Source organism: Carex rostrata, chromosome 3 (genome assembly GCF_964058835.1).
Source record: "Carex rostrata chromosome 3, lpCarRost1.2, whole genome shotgun sequence".
NCBI classification, from domain to species: Eukaryota; Viridiplantae; Streptophyta; class Magnoliopsida; order Poales; family Cyperaceae; genus Carex; species Carex rostrata.
The window spans coordinates 7,677,140-7,689,928 of NC_135920.1; the positions used below are offsets into that span (position 1 = coordinate 7,677,140).

Genomic DNA, 12,789 nt, shown 5'->3' on the forward strand with positions numbered 1-12,789 from the left:
GATTTGAGTTTTAGTTGTAATACTAATTTTAATTAAACGAAGGTTGTAAATAAAATGTGCCCGTTCTGATCTGACCTGGTGCTAATTTTGTGTGTGTACCAGCCCTTGACTTGACAGGGACCAAAAATGTAAATAAATTAAATTGAGGGTTGTTTTGTGCAAAATACAAGCCTTGGGAATTTTTATAAAAAAAATAAGGGGTATGAATTATAAAATATAAGGCCTATGCATTAGAAATGTTATAAATAGACTTGGAATAAATTGTGAATTGTTAATTAGAGGCGTAAACCTTTGCTAAATTATGGGCCTTTAATTAAATTGAATTGGAATAAAATAATTGATACGTAAATGGGCCAAAGTGAAATAATTGAGTAAATTGGGCCTTTGAATGTTTAATTGGATAAATTTGGAATTGGACTTGAATTAAATGATTATAAATGAGCCGAAAGGTATAAAAGAATTGACGAATTAAAAGACGGCTTTTGGAATTTAAGTTTTGAGAATGTAACCGAACTAAACCAAGTAATCGTATAATATAGGTGTAGGCTCAGTCGAGCAAGAATTAGCGAGGCAATTCGAGACGCCTGATTCGTAACTAAGAGGTACGTTCGTCATAATAAGGTGCGGGATTCTTGGACTTGTTTGATACTTTATTTTCAGGAATTAAACTGTGTTTTCGTTTGTCATGTTGAATATCATGGATTGCATCATTGAATTGTGTATAGCATTTGCATAGCCCAATCAAATTAAACTCGAATTGATGTGACTTGAGTGATTTGCATGCTGGTATGGTTGTAGGTTGTGTCGATCTATTATGATCTGATTTGATTGAAAGTCACCACGATTTGATTTGGATATGTATGTGAATGGATTTACGAAGTTAAGCACTTGGATCCAATGAATTTGCCAAGTCGGGCTGTATGCTGACTTGGATTCCCAGGATCCTAATGGCCTTAGGTGAACGACCCTCGATATTCCCAGTACCGGTTAGGACGAGGGAGGGTGATTATGTTATGAGATGTAATTGGAAATCGTGGGTGACATGTGTAACGTCTATGGCTCGGTGGCATTCTCCTACGTGTTAATGCATTTGGAAAAGTCAATTGAATATTTCGACTATTGGAATGATTCCAAAGAGGATTTTCTTTATATGATTCGAACCAGACCTTAATAAACTGTTAAGCCAAACGATTGCAGATGGGTGTCAGATAAAGGGTCCAGCGGTTGGCCATCTGTAGGTGTCAGTAACCCTACAGATGTGGGTTTGATAATGGTTCAGCTCGAAAGAACATCTGTAGTTGCTACAAGCCCTAATGAGTCGAGTTAAGCCAAAATATATGTTGTGTTTGAAATTCATCTTGGAAATTCCGTAAACTGTGTTGCAGGTTGATTAAATTGTTGTCGAGCATTGGCATTCTGTTATTTATGATTATATGTATCTGTTTGCATTGTTTATTGTTTGGGTTTCATTTTTGAATATAGAGTTTGATTGCAAGTCCAATAATCTAAACTGTGGCAAATTTCGCACTGAGAATTTATTCTCACCCCCTCTCCCGATTATTTTCAGGTTTATTTCACGGATCTTGAAGCAGATAAGGATATTGGTAATGCATATAAAAGATCCACTGCCTTGCGTGTATATGTGACACCTGATAGATACACGTGGCAGGCTGTCAGACCCGGTGGATTTGAGGTGTGACAACTATCGTCCTCAAAAGGGTGCTGGCATTCTGAGGCACCAGGTTCCCTGATTTGGCCACTGAGTGTAGGAAAAGCTCCATTATGTACCCCCAATTGTTCAATTGTGCCTCAACCCAATTAAAATCTTACCTGATTTTGGTGTTATACAATATGTATGATGGTCTTGAAATAGTTGTTGGTGGTCCCCATTACTGAGTGGGTTTCTCTCTTGTAAAATCCCCTCGTGCCCACCCACATTATCTTAATGTAGAGGTTCGACCAATTTCATTAGGAGAAACAAACAACTAAATAACATTTCATTTTTGACTTTGTTGTTTATCCTATATAGAGTGTTGAAATGGAGGAAGAAATAGAACAACTGGTCATGGATTCAATTGAACGTGTAAAACAGCTTATAATTTCAGACAAATATCCTGCTCTTCGTGATGATTTGCAGGTTCTCTCCGTCTCATTATGTGTGCGTGTTGTGTGTGCGCTTGCGCATGTTTTTTGACGTTTAGTAGGACTGTAATGCGAGATTTGATGTATTGATTTTATAGAAGGTCGGGGATACTTTTGAGTTGGTACCTAGGCGAGTTTCAAGGTGAATTGGAGGTCATGTTGGATTACGCTTAAGCCCTTTCTGTTACTTGGTTTTCGATATGTTATATTATTGAGTTTGTTTCTAGGCAAGTGTCGGTTAATTGGAAGTCAGGTTTTGAACTTTTGATAGCATACGAGAGCTGTCCGGTATTAGGTATCGTACAAGCCCTCGCTAGGGCTTGTTTTTTCAGGGTGTTGCCTTTGTTTGAGATGAAGATATATAATGTTTTAACTGTGATAACACCTCTGTATGTAATTTTCTTTGCTTTAAGGAATATAACTGACTATTAATATTATCTGTATGTAGGCTCTTTGAGTAGAGCAGGGCAAGTGGCTCTTCAACTCTTGTTCCACCTCTAACTCAGAGGACGAGGATAACAAAATTAGGATTGGAGAAAATGTATTTATTACCAAAGTCATTACAGTTACTTTATTTATGCGCCATAACAAATGGCATCACAATATGATTTCTTGTTTCTTGTCCTAACTTCTAATGCTTTGTGTGGCACACAGATGGAAATCCAAACTGCAGTCAGAGCAAGTTCAAGTAGCTGCATGCAATTGAGCAAGCAGATTAACACAATTAAGAGAAAGACCGACAAACTTTCAATTACAAAAGATCCATATGAAATTTCAAAAGAGGAATATGACAACTTTACAGTGGGGTAGTTGCTTAGGAGAACGGTCATTATACTATCAGGTCTTACTTGATAGTTGAAACTTGTACTATAATTTAAGTTTCTGCAATGAAACGGGCCTAAGTAGCCTCATTTTCAAAAAAAAAATATATATGACAAGTTCATCAACAAAACAAAACAGGAAATCAATCATTTCACCCAACTGATAAGAGAGGTGATTTCTTCTATTAGTTTTTTTTTTCCTCTGTATTAACATAATTTACTTATTTTACAGTTTCTTTTAAATCTCACAATTCTCAAAGGATTCCCTCAAGGTAGAGAGCATCGCACCATTTGATGTCGAAATATTAGCCATCCACTGGAACAGAGTAGAGGAAGTGAAAGATCCTAATATCACCTATATAAGATTCTACATATACGAGGTACTAAGGTTTGAATAAGCCATATAATTTCTAACGTAAGTGGGATTTCAACTTGACTTGAACTTAATGGTACTGTCCTCCTCAAAAGGGTGTTGGCTTCCTGAGGAACCAGGTTCCCTGATTTGGCCACTGAGTGAGGAAATGCTCCATTATGTACCCCTAAATGTGCAATTGTGCCTCAATACAACTAAAATCATACCTGAATTTAGTGTTCTGCAATATGTATGATGGTCTTGAAATAGTCGTTGGTGGTCCCCACTACTGAGCGGGTTTCTCTCTTGCAAAATCCCCCCGCCCCCTCATGTTATCTTAATGTAGAGGTTTGACCCATTTCATTAGGAGAAACAAGCAACTGAATATCAGTTCTAACTTTGATGTTTTATTCTATATAGGCAACAGGATTAGAGGAACTATATGACTTGATCATGGAATCAATTCGACCTATAGAAATGCTTATAATGTCAGATGAATAGCCCTCTCTTCATGATGATTTGAAGGTTCTCTGTCTCATTATGTGTGCTTGATGTGTGTGTGTGTGTGTCGTTATTCAGTGGGATAGTAATGTGAGGTTTGATAAGGTGAATTGGATGTCAGGTTGGATAACATATGAGCCCTGTCTGGTACATAATGTTTTATTTTAGTTGGTTTCTAGCCCAAGTGTCAGGTGAATTGGAGGTCTGGTTTAGATAGCATACAAGAGCTGTCTGTCTGGTACTTTCTTTTTAGTGTGTTGCATTGTTTAGTTAGTTTTTAGGGGAGTGATACGGAGTGAATTGGAAGCCAGGTTAGGTATCATACGACTCCTCCCTGACACTTGTTTTTTAGTGTGTTGCCTTTTGTTTGAGATGATAATGTTTTAACAACCTTTATTTGTATGCAGGCTCTTAACAAAGAGCAGATCAATTGGCAGCAGCTGATGCCCGACTCAGATGATATCTCTGAATCTGACTCCAACTCAGAGGATGAGGATGAGGGAATGATGCTTGACTAAAAATCCTAGAAGCTGCAAGAGAGGCCAAGGGAATCTGGCCAGAAACAATGTGTCAGGACTCAGGATCCTTGCGTCCCTGCAACGAAAGCATGTTGTACTTATCTAGTTTTTACCAAATCTTGTTCCATATTATATTCTAGTTGTTTACTTCCTGTTTGCTACAACGAACTGATCTTGATATTCTTTCAGAATTGTACGTAACAGTTGGATTTTTGAGGAAGTAATAAAATTACCATCTTAGAATAAAGCCTGTTTACTTTTGGGATGGAGTTTTATATATTTTATGTTGGGGTTAACAATTTATTGAGGTCAATTCTAATTAACACTTGCAGTTGAGTTGATACTTAATATTCTAGGTTTACAATTTATCAAAACAAGGAATATATTTGTTATGGTTGACACTTACAATTTAAAAAAAAAAATAATCATGTTTTATTCAGCCCGGATAAAGGTATCAATGTACCAGTATATCGAACCTATCGTTAGAGATTAAAAACATAGCGCAACTCCATTGGAGATCTACCCGCAGCCCAAATATGTGAATAAAACAATTAGCGTAGTTTTAAAATTGAAATCATTCCAAGAATGAAACATGCATCAATCATCATATACATATTTTTATGAGCTTTGCAGAAGTGTCCAAAAGTAATACTGATTAGTTTTTATCCGGAATTTTTATTAACATCCAAAAAATTGTATCAAATTTTGTAATTCAGCGGAAATATGATTTTCTGATTTTTTTTTTTAATTTAATTAAATGGTATATGTTATGATTTTTTTTATTTTTTTTCTATTGAAATACTTCTTGAAAAATAGATGGAGTACTATAGATTTGAATTTATTAGAAAGAATGTGACAAATAATTTAGATCAACATTTTTTTGACAAGATTTTTTGCGGCCTAAAAAAAAATTAAGATTTAAATCAATTCAAAAATAGATATAAAAAACTGTCTTATATTATAGTTATTTCCAAAATCAAAATGAATATGCAATTAATCATTACAGCCATAAATTGGGATCAGTTTTTTTATCAGTCTATTTTGATCTTCCAATGAGTGCAAACCCTTTTTTTTCGAAACGAAAATAGTTAATTCTTAAATTAAGACAAAAATAAAAAAACTAGAAAAATAAAAGATTCTTTCTCATATTTCATTTTTAAATAAAAAAAGAAAACAAGGATTTTTTTATCGTAAGAAAAGGTAATTTATTCCCTTAAAAACAAAAACAAAAACAAAAACAAATTTTGGAGATTTTATAATGCTTATTCGCAAACTTTTTGTTTATACAGTAGTTATATTCTTTGTTTCCCTTTTTATTTTCAGATTTTTATCTAATGATCCAGGGCGTAATCCTAGGTGTGAGGAATAAATTCTTTTTTTTTTCTTTTTTTCTTCATTTTTAAAAATTAAATTTTCAATAATTTTTTCATGATAAAATCATATGAATCAAAATCCCTCTCAATCCAAAAATACTAAAATCATACATAATAGAGAGCGGAAAGAAAGGGATTCGAACCCTCGATACAAATAACTCATACAACGGATTAGAAATCCGCCGCTTTAGTCCACTCGGCCATCTCCCCAAATGCATTAAAAATCAATGATTTTATCTGTGCTGTGATGTGATATATGAATAAACAGGAGCGGAACTAGAAAATTGAGATAAGGAGAGCTGGATAAATAAGCGTCATGTAATTTTATTTTATGAAGGGGGCTAATAGTGTTTTTTTTTTGTAAAATTTAAAATTTTCAAGGTAAAAAATGCAAAAATTTCAAAAGATAGGGGAGCTTAGCCCCCTTTTTTTTACCATGTAGTTTCGCCACTGTGAACAAAATCCTGTAGGTTAATATTTTTTACCATGTAGTTTCGCCACTGTGAACAAAATCCTGTAGGTTAATATTTGATAACTTGATTCTTCAATGTTAACCAAAATGTTGAGCAAAAATATCACAAAATTGTATACGCCGATTAGAATATCACTTGAAGTTATATGATAGTTAATTAAGTGCAGACTTGCTAATTAACTATCATATAGCAATTATTTAAACCCCTTTTGGTAGAACTGCTAGTGAATGCCACGAACTAACATGGTAAGTTTAACGAGCATTTTTAAATTCCAGTTTATTGGCAAAATAACACAAAAAATGCAAGAGTAAATTTTCGAAACAAATTATCTTATTTATCCTTGAAATTTTGTTACTGTTCGATAGTAAATCGATAATTATCTGTTAAATTGTTTAGTAAAGAAAACACGAACGACTGATGTAGTGCAACTTTTCTTTTCTCTCAAAAGGTCTCGTGTAGGATTTTTATGGTGACTGATGAATAAATGAGCGATTTAAATCTTTATTTGTGTTGACTGGAGCTGACACTTGACAGTCTTTCTATGGCTTAAGAAGGGAAATCGCATTATCACCTGTTTTATAATTAAAAAAAAATCTCAAATTAAGATTACATAGCATTCTCCATGCATACCTCGATATAATCGAAACTTTGGGTATAATTCGATATTGTACATTTCTCTTCAAAACTCTGCAGTTTTCTTTATTGATCTGGCAATGAATTCATATGACAAATATAATAGTACTGGCTAAGAAACAAATGCAAACTATAATGGATGTAGTAATTAATTACACACCAGTTAAGAATGGTAATTATATAACATCTGGACGTATCATTCTTCTGAGTTATCCATTGACATTTGAATGCTTTCAAAGAATAATTGATTGGACTGTTACTATTTAATTAGAAAATCAACCATTAAGGATAATTAAATACTTGCAGTGGGTATATTCTCAGAATAATATCCAAAGATGTTATGCTATGCAATCAATACAAACTTACAAAGTCAAATTGAAATGTATATTTAGTATCTTCCTGAATGCTCTGTAAGATTTTACGGACCGCTTCCTTTTTGTTGGTTAGATAACTAAAGAAAAAAAGACAAAAAAAAAATGAAGAGCTTGTGAAGGATCATAGAAATAGTAGAATCCTCATGTGTATACCAGATGACTCAGTAGTAGGGAGCAACTCAAAATTGGTCAATCAACTCAGAATCGGCGAGAGAGACCCAACTCACCAAGGGTACCCGATCCTTGCAAGCCTGCACCTAAAAGGTTGATAAACTTGTATCCAACATAATGCAGTAAAAACTAAGATTTGTTATCTAGGAGTAGTAACTTCATATGAGGGAGATTCAAGAATAACTTGAGCATAAATTGAGGATAAAATTAGAAGGAAAAGTTTAATTAAAAAGAATCATACTACAAATTTATGTTACAGTACATCATAATAAGCAATATGAGCAGCCTATCTTAACGAAAAAAATTATCTGATAGTAGATGCTTCAGAATAGAAGTTTCAGCAAAGATTAACAGAGAGCACCAATTACCTAGAATCTATAGCATAATATTATTTTTGCAAGCATTATAGTTGATAAACTTATCTGATGCTGCTTAATCTTTGTTTAGGAGATGAATAGTTGTCAAAGAATCCATATCGACATCTGACGACTGGTATCTGGTACTATCCATAACAGAAGTGCTAGCAATAACATATCAATGATAGAGAGAACAAATAGGGACCAAAAGAACAAATTATAACAGTACATTTAGTATAACATTGATGCAGTTAAATTAGCTGTAGCAAACTAAACAAAATTTAAATGATCAATTTCTGTGCATTGGACAGGTTACATGCTCATTAAATGTGCAAGCTAATACGTACCTTCATCAACCAGGACCAAAACCGAAATTTATCTCAGAACACGACAAAATAAATGAACCAATCTTCATATCATAAAATTTTCTTAATTCCAGCACATAAGTATCTCATTAATTTTGAAAGAAAAATTAACTTGTACAAAAGAAGAAGAAATTGACAACTAGATTATTGCAGCTATAAGTTAAGACCTAAAGTCTATAAGGCATTTAAAAAAATATAGCCACCTAAACAATACAATATGAATTTGCATTACATAAAATAGTTGGAGATAGAGAGAAGGAAAACTTTTCTTACTTTAAACTTCTAAAAGCTACATGTATGATTGCTGAGCTGGCGGAGCATAACCTGAACTTGTATAACTCCCATAATTACTAGCCCCAGCAGGCTGAGTCGGGGCCTGAGCCTGAGGCACTGCACCTGCATTTGGATCCACATAACCTCCATACCCGCTATATGGATCCTGACCTGTCCCGGCATAAGACCCATAGTATGTGGGAGCACTGCTATAATGTGGTGTCGAGGTCGATGTGTCAGAGGGAGGGGGGTACTGTGGGTATGCAGTTGCATAGCCCGTAGCAGGAGGGGCAGGATATTGAGCATACGGGTCAGCATAAACTGAATTGTCAACAGGTGGATGACTGGGTCTAGGAGCTGGTGGGTACGTGTTAGGATACATCGGCCCACGTTTCTTGAGCGGTTTCGGGTACAGAGGATCAGTATTTACTCTCTTGACAGATCGACCTCTGAGCTCCCCTATACGTTTCTGGAGGGGCCCAATTGCAAACTCCTTTTGGAGCTTGTATTCCTCAACAACCCGGATGATTGATCGAAGTACCATTATCTCCTTGCTATTTGGATCCTTCTGAAATGGTACAAGAAAGTTGAAAAACAAAGTGTCAGCTTGCTCTTCAGAATCAAGGACCTTTTTGTGAATCAAAGTAACAAACTATACCCAGCGTTCCTGACATTGACACAAACTTTTGAATCCTTTTGAAGTTTTCGTACTTGATAAATGGAACTGTTTAAAAGAGAAATTATGCAAACCAACTTACGCATGGAAATATCAACATGTTGAATATCTAACAGAAACATATAATTCTTTTTTTCTCTTGCGCCAGTCCAACAGAAGTGTGTGTCAATGCAATACATTGCAGTAATACAAACAAAATGCAGGATGCTCATTACAAACATGAGAAATGTTACTGTTTTTTTTTTTTTACCTTGCAACGTTAGACATGTTAATGCTGGGTTTTAGTCACAAACATAAGAAATGTTGAGTTCCATTTGCCAGTTATAATAGGTGCAATGTGCAAAAAAGAAGCATGGATATGAATGAAAAAAGCTAATATAAGAAGAATTGCATAATATACCTGAGATATGTTCTTTTCAGTATCGTACTCCCAAAAATCTTGTGGGTCCTCCAAATGGGACGTCAGGATGGGGACCACTGGGAATGTCTCACCCAAACCAAATGCCTGTATAAAGTGCACCGCATCAATTGGCCTCTTCCTACTGATCAACTCCTCCACAATACCTACATCATAATAATAATCAAGAAAGCCTTAAGAAATATGTTAACGGGAAATAATGGGTCAATTTTGGTCAAGTCTCATGTTGGGTTTGGATTTGGGTGGGCATAATTTTATTTTAACTATATGACATGATTGGTGTTCTGATCTGACCTACCTGTGGATCAAGAAACCATCACCGACTTGAAAAATACTGAATCAGGTCAGACCAGAGCAAACAGGACTGGTGGACACCAATGGATCAGCTCCAGTTTTCTTCTTTGCACATATTTCTCAATGAAAATATTAGACTCGTAGAGGGCTTAATCTTACTAATTAACAAAGAAAATTAAAGCACGGCAGGTCTCATTAAAATCGACCCAACAAACCAGCCGTTCGATAAACTGCCAACCAGAGAAATTGACTCGATAAGCAGCCAGTTGGTCAAGTAAACAATTGACGGCACTAGATCATACAAAAATTTATGTTCAAAAAACACTAAGAGTGCAAACCTGGGATTCTCTCAGTCAACCCTACAGCTCGGCAGAGATCCGTGGTCTGCTTACGCCTTGAGATGGCAACCACAAGTTTGCACAGCTCATCCTCATCAAAAACTGAAGTCACATCAAATGTGACCATTAGTTGTAACACTGCTTGAGCCTCCACAGAACAACCGCCATGAACATCTAGATCCATGCCCGCTAGAGTCTGCTTCCAACCTGCTAGCATTGCCCAGGCCCTTGCACTAACCTCTTGGGTAATGGCATGGCCCCCACTGGTCAGCAGTTCCATCAGTATTACACAACACTTGCGCATGCCAGTTAGGGTACTCGCCTTGTCATTTTCACCCTCATCCTGTACCTGTACTTGTGCTTGTGCTTCCGCCTGGTACCAAAACCCCTCTTCTAAAATATCCAGTACCAGACGTGCTGGATCAGGTGCACATTTCAAACCAGTCACAAGCTCCTCTGTTAGTACAGAGAGTTTTCTGTGGTTTTCCAAGAAGAACTGTACTAGACCTTTTGAATCCATCTGTTCAAAAAAATGTTTCAAAACTGGACGGGGGTTTAACATGGCGGGGGCACTCTCGTCTGGGTACCTCACTGGTGCTTTCGGCCTCCTGCTTCTACCATGTATTAGCTCTGATACATCCACCTTGTGTTTTTCACAAACCTCTCTGATTCGACTAACCGCATCATCTTTCACCACTTGTAACCTGTTCCATGATTCACGTTCCTTCTCTTTAATGGCAGCCTCTTTTTCTTTAATTAACACCTGAGCCCTGGCCTGTTTCTCCTCCAGCTCAGCCTTTTTGCGGTCCAGCTCCTCGGCCCGTGCATTAAACGATGCATCGAGCGTTTTGAAATGTGATTGGATTTCATCCCACTGGATTGAGTTTTGCATTGTGAGAGATGACTCGGTGTGTGATTTGAGAACATGGAGGGCCGTTGACAGCTGTTCAAGCATCACATTAGTTGGATCGATCGCAACCAAAGGATTTGCGGCCTCATGCATAGCAGGTCCAGCATCTATCGGGGCGTTTGTGGAATCCTGAGTTGCAGATTTTGACTTTGCGGAGTCATCTGCTGTGAGTTTGGATTCTGGTGCTTCATTAGGTTCTTCATCGATTTCTTCTCTGATTTGTTCCTTTGGTTCTTCTTTTGTGTCTTCCGGTTTTACATTGGGTTCCATGGGCACTGTACGGTTTCTAGAATCTTCCATTAAATTATTTCAAGCTGTGATGGTATAAAGTCAAAAGTAATGCCTATATATTATTTAACAAATGAACGTACCAGCACTTGATTATTAGCATCTTTACAATAAATAAAGATTCTCATAGCCATATGCTTTGCTCCAAGTCATATTAATTGGAATGATTTTTTTCTTCTTTTTCTTTTGTGTATAGGAATTTGCAGATGACATTTAGTTTTGGTAACTATCAGTTGATGGTACGATGAAAAATTAGAATTTTGAACGCAAAATCAGAAGGAAAATGACGTTTTTCAAAAGTGTATCAATGTGAGGAAATACTAAAACTTCTTTTTCCTTCTAATTGTAGCTTGAGATGGCTGTTACAGTTATATCAACTGGAACCAATAAACCTCGCCATCCTAATTCTCACACCTTGATAAACCCAAATCCCTAGTAGGATGAGGTAACAGTCTCAGGGCAGAGAAATTAGGCAGAGGTAAACCTAATGCAAACGTATTCATAAACAGGGTACAAGAGATGCTTCACCGAGCAAAATGTTAAGGACGTAAGTGGTAACTAAGGCAATTGGCAATTGTTTACTGAGCTATTTTAAAAAACTATGGAGTTCTCAAGCTTACTGATACAGTAACTTTACTTGCATTGCTGAAAAGGATCGATTATAAAGATTCAAACTTGGCAGAGAAACCACGAACCAGTGATGAAAGCTATAAGTTAGAACTAAGCGATTTCAATTACAGTGAGCAAGTAAGAATATAGAAGGAGAGAAACCTGAGTAAACTCCTTGTACAGAGCAGAGCGACCACGAGCTGCGATGCTCGTATATTCTCCTGTTGATTGTGAGAAGCTTATGGGGTATCCAGAGACACCGACGAAGTCGATAAGGAGTTCCGACACAGAAAGGTCGGCGTAAACGGTGAAGAGGAGCGCAAAGTAGGGTTCTACGATTTCAGATTATCTGTGGCTATGAGTTTGTTACTGTTTCTCAAGCGCCATTTTGGTACTCGTAAGTCGTAATCGCCCAGACGGTACACAATCCAAGGGCCGAGACCGCTGAGAAATATTGGATTCTCTCTTTTCATCGGTTTTGTTTCGTTCGGAGTTCGTAAATTAGGAGGATTATTAAAGTGATTAAATCCTAAAAAATCGGCAGATATATTTTAAAGAGTGGAACTAAGGTGTTCTTCAAGTTAACCGAAGAGCAAAAGGGCGTTGTTTCGATGAGCTTATCTTGAAACTCATCAAATTTTACTTCAAATAACGAATTCAAATTATTAAAACATATGTAATTTGTGAGTATTGTGTTTATATATTAATTTGAGTGATTTATTTAATATGAAGTTAAGCAATTAACGATTAAAAATAAATAAATTATTAACTTATGAAAAAATGACCGCTTGACTTTATATTAAATTATTAATTTTTTTTATAAATTTAACATGTCAACAAATCACAAGTTGAATTTAACATTTAATAGTTTTAATTTGTCATTTAAAATTATTTCGATAGATTT

General features: G+C 36.0%; 1 protein-coding gene and 1 long non-coding RNA gene across 6 annotated transcripts; one reads left to right on the forward strand and one right to left on the reverse strand.

The window, feature by feature from the left end:
* The first annotated feature begins 1,716 nt into the window (after positions 1 to 1,716).
* On the forward strand, positions 1,717 to 2,933 carry LOC144552046 (uncharacterized). The gene is made up of 3 exons (XR_013510936.1): positions 1,717 to 2,137; positions 2,591 to 2,683; positions 2,797 to 2,933. It is a non-coding gene; the product is annotated as an uncharacterized LOC144552046 (long non-coding RNA).
* A 4,273-nt stretch (positions 2,934 to 7,206) lies between these two features.
* Positions 7,207 to 12,403, reverse strand: LOC144551236 (uncharacterized). 5 transcript variants are annotated; one of them, XM_078299127.1, is made up of 5 exons: positions 12,048 to 12,403; positions 10,079 to 11,302; positions 9,429 to 9,592; positions 8,353 to 8,920; positions 7,207 to 7,444 (listed from the first exon to the last, which is right to left on the reverse strand). In XM_078299127.1, exons 2-4 carry the CDS (start codon positions 11,286 to 11,288, stop codon positions 8,369 to 8,371), a joined length of 1,926 nt encoding a protein of 641 aa, XP_078155253.1. In that variant the 5' UTR covers positions 11,289 to 11,302; positions 12,048 to 12,403; the 3' UTR covers positions 7,207 to 7,444; positions 8,353 to 8,368. The 5 variants fall into 5 exon arrangements, with proteins under 5 accessions (XP_078155253.1, XP_078155251.1, XP_078155250.1 ...); XM_078299125.1 differs by lacking the exon at positions 7,207 to 7,444 and adding an exon at positions 7,561 to 7,854; XM_078299124.1 differs by lacking the exon at positions 7,207 to 7,444 and adding an exon at positions 7,561 to 7,860.
* Between the last annotated feature and the right edge of the window lie 386 nt (positions 12,404 to 12,789).